Source organism: Pogona vitticeps, chromosome 4, assembly GCF_051106095.1.
Source record: "Pogona vitticeps strain Pit_001003342236 chromosome 4, PviZW2.1, whole genome shotgun sequence".
NCBI lineage: Eukaryota > Metazoa > Chordata > Lepidosauria > Squamata > Agamidae > Pogona > Pogona vitticeps.
Genome location: NC_135786.1, coordinates 77361116 through 77374763, shown reverse-complemented (window position 1 = coordinate 77374763; position 13648 = coordinate 77361116). Strand labels below are relative to the sequence as shown.

The window sequence follows — 13648 nt, the reverse complement described above, 5'->3', positions numbered from 1 at the left end:
TTTGGCCAATGTCTGCATTGATTACATCCAGCCAATACATTCTTTGGTGTCCTTCTTGTCTTTTACCACCAACCATTCTGAGCATAATGTCTTTCTCCAATGATGTTGATCGTAGACCGAACAGTGGGCTAAACACTGCTTATTTGTCACTATAGAATAGATCAATGAATACCTTAGAGCTGGTTGGATAATTCAGTGAGTTAAGTTACTGGCTGTGGAGCTAGCTGTTGAGAATTTGATTCCCCACTTTCCCTCCCAGAAGAAAAGCCGGCCTGTGTAGCCTTGAGCAAACTGCACAGTCCCAGGGCAGCCCCAGAAGAAGGGAATTGTAAATTGCTTCTGAGTACTTAATACCTATAAAATCTTTACAAGGTTTGACATGTTGGAATTGATTCGACAGCAGGTCATCATCATCTCACATAAATAGCCTGTCACTGGAAGGTAGAATCATATTACAGTACCAGAAGAAGGATTTGGGGACAGCTTTCTACTTGCAAATGAAGTCTGTGTTTACCTCTCATGACTAATCACTGGGAGGTAGGGTCATTTTCTTCATGTTTTAGGAGGGGCAGGGACTCTATATCCATCAATATTTCTTATTTATATCTTTAATTTTTTGGCACAAGGGTACAAGGAAGCATTCTGAGTTTTTTAAAGCACTTTTTAAAAGATTTTTTAAAAGGCTGGGGATCATGAGGTGGGGGTGGGCCCTGGACCCCTGGAAGTTATCCACCCCAGTCTAAAGTTCAAAATTCTCCTCTCTCTCTCTCTCTCTCTCTCTATTTTACTTTGCACTATTTTCCTTCTCTTGCTGTTTAATACTGTACTTGAATTGTTGTATCTTTATGCTTCAGCCCACTAATTAACAGTCTTTTTGTTTAATCACTGAAAGGCTTAATTTATGTGTAGTTGCACAAGTGAGAATTCATGTCTCAAAGGACTACCTTATGTGATTTAAAATCTAGGCTATACTTGTACTAGCTGTGGAAATAGGCTGAAACCTGAGCCATGCATGCAGAGAACTGTATGGAAAGGATTCAATTCCGCACTAGCACTCAACTTCTAATGGAACTTACGTCTGCTGTTCCTTTTGCGCTGCCTCAACCTTGGCAAGTTTCCCCAGCCCTCTGGAGAAGCACTTGGTGGTGCACTGGTTGAGAAGCTACAGTTAGAAGGGGGTTATTTCCTTCCAGTTCTACTGACAGAAGCAGTTCAGCAAAACCACCATTCTGGATGGCCAAATTCAGAATCTGGGCCTTTGTCTTCATAAGCCAAAAAAAGTCTACTTTGGCTCTTGTTTGTTTACAGATCCAGTTATCTTCTAATTAATTAAACCCTGATGAGCAGGGGCTTTTATTTGAAATGCCACAGTGGGGAGGGGCCATTTCATGGGAGGACTAGGTTGAATCCCCTCGATTTCTGTCTTTCCACTGGCAAACAAATGCCTTTTTTTACTTGAAGCATATTTTGGTTAGTCTGCAGTCCTAAGAATTTTTAACAGCAAATGCTGATTTTTTTAATTTATTTTTTTTATTTTATTTTTTTGGTGGCTGTATCTTTACAAGAGCCTCATGGTGCAGTGGTTAAACTGCTGCACTACAGCTAAAACTGTGCTCACGACCTGGGGTTCAATTCCAGGTAGCCGGCTCAAGGCTGACTCAGCCTTCTATCCTTCCGAGGTCGGTAAAAATGAGTAGACCCAGCTCATGGGGGGGGGGGAGGATGTGTAGCCTGCATAATTAACTTGTAAACCACCCAGAGAGTGCTGTTAGTAGTATATAAGCAGCATGCTTTGCATTTGCTTTTTTTAATTTGGTGTTTTTATTTTTAAACTGTTTTACATTCAGTGACCTTATATTACACCTTTAACTGCATATTTAATATTTTAATTTATATATCTGCGGTCCTCCCTTCTCAGTTCTTCCTAGTCTAGTGTCGGTTTTACTTTGATTGTGTGAGCCATACTGTTTTTGCTCCTTGCTGCTGATTTTGTGTTGTTTTTGTTGTGTTCTGTCTTTAGACACTGTTTCATTCTTTGTATCTTTTTTAAAAAATGTACTGTAAACCACCTAGTTGAGTCTGGTTCTCTGATGGTTTAGAAGTACAATCAATCCATCTAATCACAGACTTAATAAAGGAGCATCACATAAAGTTCTTAAATATGTCATGGAATAATTTCTGTTGAGGCAATATACCGTATATACTGGAGTATAAGCTGATACCGTATGTACTCAAGTATAAGCCAACCCAAATATAAGCCGAGGCACCTGATTTTACCCCAAAAACTGGTAAAATTTATTGACTCAAGTATAAGCCGAGGGTGGGAAATGCAGCAGCTAGTGGTACATTTCAAAAGTAAAAATAGAGACCAATAAAATTACATTAATTGAGGCATCAGTAGGTTAAATGTTTTTGAAGATACTGCCCATCTGAGCTGCAAGACACTCTTCACTGCCTGTGGAGGGAGGACTCATACTGGATGCTGCACTTACTACTGCTCTACTGCTGTGTAACAAGGTGGAGGGAGACGGAGGATGGAGGAGGAAGGAGGGTACATAGAATATGCAGGAGGAGGAGGATGGGAGTGTGTCCTGGAAGCGGAAATGCAGTGTACAGTACTTAACCCAGGTCATCAGACCACCCACAGAGGCTGCAGGCGCCCGCAGATGAGTGGGGGAGTCCAGAGAACACCCACACTTCAGGGGAGAACATGTAATTTTGAGACTCAAGTATAAGCTGAGAGGGTGCTTTTTCAGCAAAAAAAATTGTGCTGAAAAATTAGGCTTATACTCGAGTATATACAGTACCTCCTCCTTCTCTTCCACTATGAATAAATACACAATCAGCCTGGGAAATTACCTGAAGGGATTTGATCACGCTGCTGTTCTGCAGTTTAGGGTAATCTTCAGAAAGCCATTTAGGAGTTATTGAATTCAACACTATGGAAACCCTTAAAAAACATAAGAGGTCAATTGCATTTTTAAATGATTGATCATGGTTCATATTCATTTCTTGGGGGGGGGGAATATTGCTTATGTGGGTTTTAGACAAAGCTGAGAAAATTTGTCTTCAAACATAGGCCACCATCAGATGTGAAGCATCACTGGGGATATTTGGTGGGGCAGCAGGAAAATGGGGTGCCAAACATTTCCCCTCTTGTATTTTCTGCCATGGGCCCTTCTCTGGTCTTCCCCCTGCCTTGCTCATTTCTAGTATTTAAGAAGGACTGAAACAAAAACAACTAGTGGTGTTCCAGATGGGATTTTCATTATCCAATCACCTTACAGAAATGTGTATGCTGCTGATGCAATCATCTCTCCACGCTTTCCTTCTACTTCTAGATCAAATGAGAAGGAAAAGATGGAATAGCTACACAATGGCTGAAATCCAGTAGTAAGTCACAATTAGAGTAGGTCAGTTGAATCAGTGGGGCTTTGGTGAGTCAATCCTCCATAAGCGTTGTTAATTCAATGGGCCTGCTCTAATTGTGGCTTACTGCTTGATTTCAGCCAGTGTCTCTTGATTGTTAGCACTGGGCCATTCATCTGGAAGCACTCTTAGAATGAACATGCTGTAAAAAGAAAAGTCATTCATGAAGATTAAGCAGCATTCTCATCCCCACCATCTTTCTGTTTGAAGTTACCTTGCATCCTATTTTGTAGGCTTCTGGTGGCAACTCATACTTGAAGACTCAAGTCTGCTAAACAGTTTCAGCTTAACAGCACCAAGATACTAATGCTAACGGCCAGTCTTTCTCACCAATGCTAAAGAATCCTATCAGTGAAGTAAGCCCCATTAAAGCAATCTGTTGCGGAAGTACTACTGTCCTGATCTAAGACTTTAGGCAAGAATGCCTCAGAAGACAGCTCCATCTATACCTTTTTCTGCAGAATTTCTTAGTAATCAAAGCCAAAACTAGGAGAGAGATGCTGGCCACTCCAAACACAATTCCCCACAGAACACCAACATCATAATCACCATCATCTTAAAAGAAGAAAGAAAGAAAGAAAGAGAGAGAGAGATAATACAACAATTACTATCTTGATTGTATACCATACATGTGAATTCTGGATAAATGTTTACAGTACATGTTAGACCTGGGAGTTTCCTATTCGTATTCCAGGGGAATGCAAATATGAAGCACGGTACTACATGGAGCCATGGAGGTCCGTTCCCTTCCCCCCCAGAACCAGCTTAGTCCACTCACCAGACTTCATAGGGTGTGGGGGCCCTGTCATTGGTAACATCATGCCAATTGCGGAAGTAGCCTTGTTGGCACTTCCCAGGAGGCGGGATGACAAGTCCCCCTGCTCAGCCGTTGGGTGGTCAGCACCCTAGGTAGGCGGGAAAGTTCTGTCTGGGCTACTTCCACGATTGGCGCAATGTTACCCACAATAGCTGCACATGCTGTGTGAAACCTGGTGATTGGATCAGCTGGTTCTGGGAGGGAGGGTCAATATGCGTATTTGTCTTCCCCACAAGACAAATACGAATGTCCCATCTCTAGTACATATCCTTCAATGATTAAAACTTTTCACTCTGCTATCTCCACCGCACTCATAGATTAATGCATCTGTGCCATATCCTCTCCTAGTATTCTTTTTACAAAATGAAAGGAAAAAACCCACCAATATCCAATTCCTTTGTCACTATTAAAGGAGGCCTTCTTGTCCAGTGTGAGCTCCTTGATTTTGGTCATTAAATAAGTTTTGCACCATCTGGGGGCTCCTTGTGCATAATAATGTAGTGGTGGGAACAAGGTCATGCAGGTCTTCTGGCCCATTCCTTTGCACCGTGCAGAACATCCACAGCTAGATTTTTTTAGCTAAAAACCATTACCTCAATTAACGGGTTCCTTTGCCAAGGTGTTCTTACATTAGGAGATTTCTCCTAAGAATGCAACAAAAACTCTCCTCCTTAACCTAAGTGTGTTAGAGATCATCCTGGCCTAAAAGTAACAGAGAACTTTGTTCTATTCTAACCTAATTTTGTCTTATATAGTTTGAGATTCTCTTGTAGTTTAAAATAATATTCAAATGGCTTAAAGGGCTACAACCTTTTCGGTGCCACCTTTCAAATTATGTCTAAATAATCTCTTTACTTTTGAAGATTTTTTAAAAAGAGGTTTTCTCTTGTGAAGCAAAGTGTTACTGCCCTGGACGTTTGACGTACCTTTCTGTCAAAACCAGCAGTATTGTGGTTCCTCTTCCCAAACAGTATGACATTTCCTGTGTCACAACTTTGGTTTGTTGAACATGAAGGCAGCTGAAGTTAACCTCTATTAGAACATTACGCCCACATCTTTTTAGCTGTCTCCCTGATTCCTTTCTCTGTCTCAAGATCAACTTTTGAACTTTTTGTTTGGCATATGGAGGCATTCGTTTTACAATACTGTACAATATTTTGAGCCCAATATTTTGTAAATGAGCTGGTTTATCAAATTCTCTAGTTTATTGGACTCTTTAACAAACCTATCTGTACCCACAGTAGTAGAGGTTGGAGGAGTCCATCCTGTTTGCTCTGGTAGTCTGGGTATATCATTAGGGCAAAGAGGAAAGATGTTTACAAAATAGCAAGAGTCTTACTGCACCTGAAGACTACATGTAGAAAAGATAACCGGCATTAGAACTGACACCACAGTAGCATTAGAGACATGTGATAACTCAGATATCCACATTTGAGAAATCAGATGTCAAAGGAATCCCATGCCCTGATGTCCAATCATAAAACAAAGCAAGCTAATGTGCAAACTCTAGGAAGTTAGAGAACTCCTGCTGTGATACACAATCAGTCTTCAACGATTTTTCTCTTCTAATGGCAAGTAATCTATAATGTCTGTTTCCATCTTTAACATGCAGTGTCAACACAAGCTTTTTTGGAGTGGATTGGAGTTCTCCGTCTCCCTCTTTCTCATTTAAAAAAAAGGAAAAAGAAAAATGGACTGCTTGCTATTCTCCCATATCTCAGCACAAAGTATTGTTGAAACCATCTGAAAAACTGTGTGCTTATTTTTACGTTTTGACAGATTTCATATAACTAAGGTGTGTCATGACTCCTGCTAGTCAAGATTTATTATAATCACTTTTGTGGTGTCTTCCATCTACTACAGAGAAGTAAAATGCTATTTAAGAACAGAATCAATTGATAGCACAATTTTAATTCACATGTCATAAATAGCTTTATATGTTTTGGGGTGAGCTCTTCATGCCAGTTTGAGGGTACCTGAGATATAAGAGAAGGCAGCAACTGGGCAGAGTCCAGATTGACACATTTCATCTTGAATAAATAAAACTAACTGGCACCCAACTACTATGTTGCTTTGTGTACACCAGGTCTCCTCTATTTGATTTTACCAACTAGAATTACAATTTAAGCACAGACACTTGTTCATGCTACTTAAGTGGGGATGCTGCCAGGTTGTGAATGACCTTGGGTTAGGTCTTTGATGTGTGAAAAATACCCAAAACTTTCATTTCCATAGATTCACGTCAGTGACTGCTATGCTCAATTCCCACTACAGATGTCATCAGCTTGTTATAAACCTCCTCCTTCTAGTCAAACAGAAAATGCCTCTCTTTTGCAAAACGTCATACAGACCCTTCCTATGGCTGGTATCTGCAGAGGGGATTTTTGGATCCTTATCAGCAACTCCATCCTGGTCATTTTCCTCCAACACTATTTAGAGAATGTGAGAGAGAAAAGGAAAAAGAATCATTTTCACTGTGAAATCAGAGCACATTAAGCATTCTTGGAACTAATGCTCTGTTCCCTTATTGAAATCACTGGGTCGAATACCGTTTTTCTAAGAAACAAAATTTGCTGGGGGTTTTCATTGAAGCTGCAGTATGTGTGTGTGTTTTGTAAGAACTGTACTGTGTTAGAAGGGTTTAATGTTATTCTGCAAGCTCCCCGTGGTATAAAAATGTGAACATAGGAATGAGTCTTAAATTTAATCAGATCACTGGCAGATCTAGCACAATACAGTATTGAGTTCTTCCAGAGTATTTGTTTTCCTTCACTGTACCCAATTTTGCACTGATATTATTGGTTTTCCCCCACCCTCCATATAATGTTCCTCTTGATTCAATTAGTACAGTGCCTTTTTTTCTTTTTCTGGTTTTTTGGTTTTTTTTTTGCTTGAATGTTAACTGAGGGACAAAGTAGACGACTAGGTGGCTCTACAACTTGAAGAAGGGATGGCATAAGTGTGGACGTGCAGCTTTTGCAGCTTTAGTCGTTGCAAACTTGCAGGCTTTTGTTGGGGATTGGTCCCTGGGGAAACAACTACAGTATTTGCAAGCTGATTTTCCAGACAGGCAGCTTTGAAATACCAAACAAGGCAATGGTATGTTAACAGCACCAGAATACTTTAGAAAATGGAGATTTTGGTCCAAACAATAGACCTGTACTTGCAGTGTGTGGAAATATTTTTGCAATTTTTAAATGAAATGCTGCCACCTCCTGGCTTTGGAATCACAGCAAATATTTATAAGAATCTAATCTAATTTAAGAACTGCAGAGCTGGAAGGGACCCTATGGATCACAGAATCCAGCTCATGTCAAGGAGGAACAGTGGGGAAATTGAACTCTAACCTCTGGCTCTGCAGCCAGATAGCTAAACCACTGAGCTATCAATTGCAAATTTAGTTAGGCACAGGACTCTGTGTGTAAAATATTAATTGTCTTTATCTGATTTTATGGGGCTTTTCCTAGGTACTACTGAGAAAAATTCCAGCTTTTCTTTTTTCTGCCTAGTATATATCGCTTACTTTGAGGACCAGGTTTTGTCATAAATAGCAGAGTATGAATTCCTCTGTCTCTGCTCTGGACAGTCTCACTAGCCAAAATGGCTAACCCAGAGAGCTGGCCAATAACCAAATGACTAGCTTTTCAGGATCCTGAGCCTGTTGTTGTGGGCAACATGGCCGTGGACCTATACTGCTGGCCATCTTTCTTAGCGAACCAAACCTACAACACGTGTCTCTTAGGAAAGAAACCTAAGAACCAGGATTGTGGGCCTGGCCAAGCTCTATGGAGAACAGCAAAGAGTACTTAAAGTAGCTAGTGCTACTTTCTCCCAGAGCCACCCCATCCTCTGTCTTGCTCTTAGAGTGAAATAGCAGGTGGGCATGGAGCAGCAGCAATACTGAAGTGGCCACAGCACTTCTGCTGTGGGAAATGGTGCTTCGACTTATGAACATTTTGATTTATGAACACCATTCCAATATGGATTAAGTTCATAAGTCAAGGTACCACTGTACATTGTCTGATCACTGGAAAATAGCTCACACTGGACAAGCAGTCCAATATGTGAGCTATTTCTCCATCTGATTATGACCTGATTTTTAAAGGATAACTGCGTATATAAATGCCAAAATGGTCAGTGCCCACTTTTTTTTGTAACATTCCTCATTCATGGATATTGAGGAAGCACTGACACTAATGAAGACATTCAGGATAAAACTCCATGATATGGGAAACACGTATTTGCTGCCATTAAGCCCATTTGCCTTCTAGTGATGGGATTTCCATAGTGTTGCCTGCCTGAGTAATCTGATTTACAAATTAAGATTGTGTTTCTCTTCCAACAACAAATCACAAAGCAAAGCAAGCTAATTTGCACACCAAAGAATTAAGAAAGGCTTGTGCTAGGACAAACACAATTATTTTACTCCTTTAGGGAACAGGCCTTCTAAATATGGTGTGGGCATATTGTCTAGTGTGACCCAAAGATTACTACACATTTACAGTTTATATTAGATGTTAAATGTATAAAATAAATAAATAGTTCAAAAGTATATACAGTAGGATCCCTTATCCACAAAATCAGTATCCACTGATTCACTTATCCACAATCTGAAAAGGTCCCCAGATAGTCTTGGATTGCAGTTCCCAGAAGCCTTCACCACTTGCTGTACTGACCAGGATTTCTGGGAATTGTAGTTCAAGAACATCTGGGGATCCAAATTTGAGAAACACCGCTCTAGAGAAATAATTTCCCACCATGTAAATACCAGAATTGGCCACTAGATGGAACCAGCAACCATGCTATATATAGCATTTTCCAGCATCCTGGGGTATTGGGGTGGGCAACAGTAGAAGGTTCAGGGAATATTTGCCATCGATTTTCCAGTTTATTCCAGTTTTCAAAAAACAGATTTGGGAGAGGGACTAAACAAATTGTGGGTGACCAAGGAGATTTAAAAGAGAATTACATCTTCCGAAGGCTTCCCAATGTACTATCCCCTCATTTTTCTTGGGACGAGGACTGTGCCAGGGACTACAAAAACAGCATTCACATAGCATGGCTCACACCCCTGGTTTTTTGTCTGTTTTTAGACAATGGAGGATGTTTGAACATGTTCAAAAATATATAAGGTAACATAGTCAACTAAGATCATAGCCACTAGTCCCATCACCACCTGGCAAATAGAAGGGGAAGATGTGGAGGCAGTGACAGATTTTTACTTTCTTTGCCTTCGTGACCACTGCAAATAGTGACAGCAGCTCCGAAATTAAAAGACGCCTGCTTCTTGGAAGGAAAGCAATGACAAACCTAGACAGCATCTTAAAAAGCAAAGACATCACCTTGCCGACAAAGATCTGCATAATCAAAGCTATGGTTTTTCCAGTAGTGATGTATGAAAGTGAGAGCTGGACCATAAAGAAGGCTGACTGCCGAAGAATTGATGCTTTTGAATTGTGGTGCTGGAGGATACTCGTGAGAGTCCCCTGGACTGCAAGGAGAACAAACCTATCCGTTCTGAAGGAAATCAACCCTGAGTGCTCACTGGAAGGACAGATCCTGAAGCTGAGGGTCCAATACTTTGGCCATCTCATGAGAAGAGAAGGCTCCCTGGAAAAGACCCTGATTCTGGCAAAGTGTGAAGGCAAGAGGAGAAGGGGACGACACAGGATGAGATGGTTGGACAGTGTCATTGAAGCTACCAACATGAATTTGACCCAACTCCGGGAGGTAGTGGAAGACAGGAGGGCCTGGTGTGCTCTGGTCCATGGGGTCATGAAGAGTCGGACACAACTTAACGACTAAACAACAAGTCAACCTGTTAGAATGGCTGATCCAATTCTACTCACGTGGAATAGAGGAGGCCTTGCTGGTCCCATCTTGATACACAGCATACACTGAAATGTTGCCGTTCCTTTTCATGCTAATGTGTTCTGTAAAAGGATGACATCTTATTTAGAGTGTGATGCTTTATGCTTGGCAATTTGAGTGGCAGGAGGTCCTTATGTACAATTAGTACCCAGCTTGCTGGGGGGGCAATGTGTAGCCTGTATAATTTAAAATTGTAAACCGCCCGGAGAGTGCTTGTAGCGCTATGGGGCGGTATATAAGTCCAATAAATAATAATAAATAAAGAAAGAAAGAAAAAAAGGATCATAGGTAAAACCTATGAAATAATCACGAACAGCAACACTATTGGTTGTTGTGGGTTTTTCGGGTTCTTTGGCCGTGTTCTGAAGGTTGTTCTTCCTAACAATTTGCCAGTCTCTGTGGCCGGCATCCTCAGAGGACAGGAGTAGCACTGTCCTCTGAAGATGCCGGCCACAGAGACTGGCAAAACGTTAGGAAGGAACAACCTTCAGAACACGGCCAAAGAACCCAAAAAGCCCACAACAACCATTAGATCCCGGCCATGAAAGCCTTCGAGAATACATAGCAACACTATTGTTAAAAATATTCCTCATATCTCCTGAAGAAACATATTGTTTCATTTGAAAACGTGCTTATTTATCACTATATTCTCTTTTCTTCAAAACAGCCCAAGGGTTCTATATTGATTTCTTTCATGATTTTTCTCACCAACGCTCTGTTTGCTGAAGCTGTTTTTGACATCTGCTCATTTTATTTTTAAATTCACTGCTCATTGTATCAGCCAATAAAAAAGTACAGAACATAACCATAAACTGAAAAGTGATACAGCACATAATGTGAACATGATCACATTATGTTATTATGCCTACTGGTTTTTTTAATCATTCTGTTACCCAAAAGAGGCTCTCTTAATTGAGAGGAAGGCCTACAGCAGAAAGGGTCTGGCAGCAGCATAGTTTTCCGAGCTTCTGCATGTTTGTCTATTTCTCCTCTCTGCAGAAGTATTTGAGATCCCAGCTGGCTGGAGGAAATGCCATAGGACATTTCCTGTGATGTTCTCAGCTGCGAACAAGAAACTGCTAAACAAAAGCTGCTCATTCGATGATCAAATAGTATGTGCAGAGACCCTGGACTCTTTTTACAGGTCAGGTCAAAGCTCAGACTGGCAGTATATTGTCTATTTTGCTTATTCTCAAGCATGTTTACATCTGTATATTTAGTGGATTAAATAAATAATTATCAATTAATTCAATTGTGTTAAAATGGACAGAATAAAAAATTAATTAAGTAGTAATAATTTATTGAAGTAAACATTGCAGAGTGGTTATGGAAAGAGTTGGAAGTAAAACTGTCAGCATCTTTTTAATATAAATTAGCTTGGAGTCTTAGGGAAAACAGAAACTCTAGTGTATTAAATTGGCTACCTACCTTCCAGCCAAAGCAGATTGTCCTCAATAAACACCCTTGTAGGAGACATTTGCCCTTCTGGGGTTCAAAATCTCTTGCTCTGAATTACTGAACTTTCAAGCATTAAAGATCCCTCTGCATATATACATACATTCATCTCTTTCACCATTGTCCTTGTCGAACTGTGTACTTCTCCAACTCTACGAATTATGAAAATGTGTGTCTGGGGGAATACTGTACTTACTTCCAATAAAAATGCTTGTGCTCTGTTTGGGCACCTTTTCCCACCCAATGCCATGATGAGAAGTCCATTCCACTATGTACCACAAGAGTGCTTTTCCAGTGGATTTGGGAGGTACCCATTTCACAGAAACTCCTTTTTGTTCCTCATGGATTATTTGCAAATTTGTAGGAGGTGGAAAATCTGCAGGGCAAAAACCAGCATGGATGATGACTCAGCTATCTTGAATTTCACTTCTGTTAACACAGAGTCAAATATTTTGAATTTTCATACACATGCCATGACAAATTAGGCTCAGCTACGTGAGGTGTGTGACTTGGATTGAGTTGAGTTGGAAGAGTGATCCTCTCCCCTCAGAGATCTGGAATCCCATACCTGTTTTAATTTTTCTTTGCATGCAATTCTTCTGATCTGAATTTCTGCACCAGAAGATGTCCCTTCTCTTCCTTCTTCCATCCCTTCCCTCTCCTGCCCTCCCATTCTCCACCCTCTCCTCATTTCATGTATCCCACAGGGGGAGGAATAAGTAAGGCATCACAGCTGGCACCAGGAATTGGATTTGTTTGAAACATTGAAAGCGATGGGGCTGACACCTCTGGATTGAAACAGGATGAAGAAAAAAAGCAAGTTCCTAAGCGATGGCAATTAATCCTGATGTAGAAAGGATGTGGAATGGATCAATTTGGGTCTCCAGTAACATCACGTAGATCTATTAAACTAATCCCAACTGATGGGCGATGGAACTACCTACTTAACAAGAGGAAATGGAAAGTGTGGATGAGCTTCTAGACAAGAAATGCTCTTGAAATCAGTGAAGATGTAAATAGATTCATGTTGGAGAATTGGGGTGTGTGTGTCAAATTGTCTCTCAGGAAACCTTGCCGGGTTCAAATGTCACCAGCTGAGCTGAGAGTTGAACCCACATTGAGTTTGGCCTATCTTTCATATAAACAGGACTGTGGGGTAGCAGAAAAATGTTTCTGGATATATTTTTTTAATAACTTGCATCTCCAGCCAGTTTAAGCCAGAAGTAAGATAAGGCAAATGAAGTTGGTGGCTGAGTGGACAAACAGTTCCTGTCACATAAAAATAGTTTCTTCTCTAAGACGATAAAACACTGTGTGTTATCTATTTCTGAAAGTTTTGTTCTGTGCCACTTATAACATACCGTGGTAATTAAGGAGCTGTTGCTTCACTGTAATATTTGCAGGGATTGAACTTCCTTTTGAATTGTGTGCTGTCACATAGATACTGGTCACCTCTGGGGGCACCAAAACTTTGCATTTTATTTCTGTTGTTTGGCATAAATCCACAATTTCCCCTTGTTTTTCACAGTACACTCTGTAACCCAGAATCCTTCCTCTGCTCTGTTTTGGAAGGAATGGCTAGAGAGACAAGAAAAATAAACAGTTTTAGAGAAAGAAACACATTACTTTTTTTCATTCTTTTCATAAACTTTCTGAAATACTTGGGTTTATCTCTGTTTATCTATTACTGTATATTCCTTTTCCTGTACCCACTAAATCACTAGTTACAGACACTGGTGCTTTATCCTAACATCTTCACTGCTCTTTCAGCCATTAAATAACAGTTGCTGCTATGTGACTCTAATCCAATACCATCTCTAGATGGTTCAAGTAGGAGTTGACAAGACTCAAGTGTGGTGAGGAAGACGTAATTATTTCATATCTGCCATTTCACCACTTCAGCTTCTGCCCCTCTGCAATTGAGTTTTCCTTCCTTCCTTCCTTCCTTCCTTCCTTCCTTCCTTCCTTCCTTCCTTCCTTCCTTCCTCCCTCTACTGTTTCCTATGTGCAATAAGCTAATATCTCTAAATATCTCAGGACATTATCTCAGGACATTTCATAAGCAAGATCAGCACC

The 13648-nt window shown here is 40.5% G+C and overlaps 1 protein-coding gene across 1 annotated transcript in view; it reads right to left on the bottom strand.

The window, feature by feature from the left end:
- Positions 1-13648, bottom strand: part of IL23R (interleukin 23 receptor) — a 39798-nt gene that overhangs the window by 9559 nt on the left and 16591 nt on the right. Inside the window, exons 7-12 of the mRNA XM_020795246.3 lie at positions 12934-13150; positions 11769-11948; positions 10096-10179; positions 6598-6675; positions 3879-3984; positions 2860-2950 (exon numbers count right to left, since the gene is read on the bottom strand). Coding sequence (XP_020650905.3) covers positions 2860-2950; positions 3879-3984; positions 6598-6675; positions 10096-10179; positions 11769-11948; positions 12934-13150 — 756 coding nt within the window. The remainder of the gene's footprint in view (positions 1-2859; positions 2951-3878; positions 3985-6597; positions 6676-10095; positions 10180-11768; positions 11949-12933; positions 13151-13648) is intronic.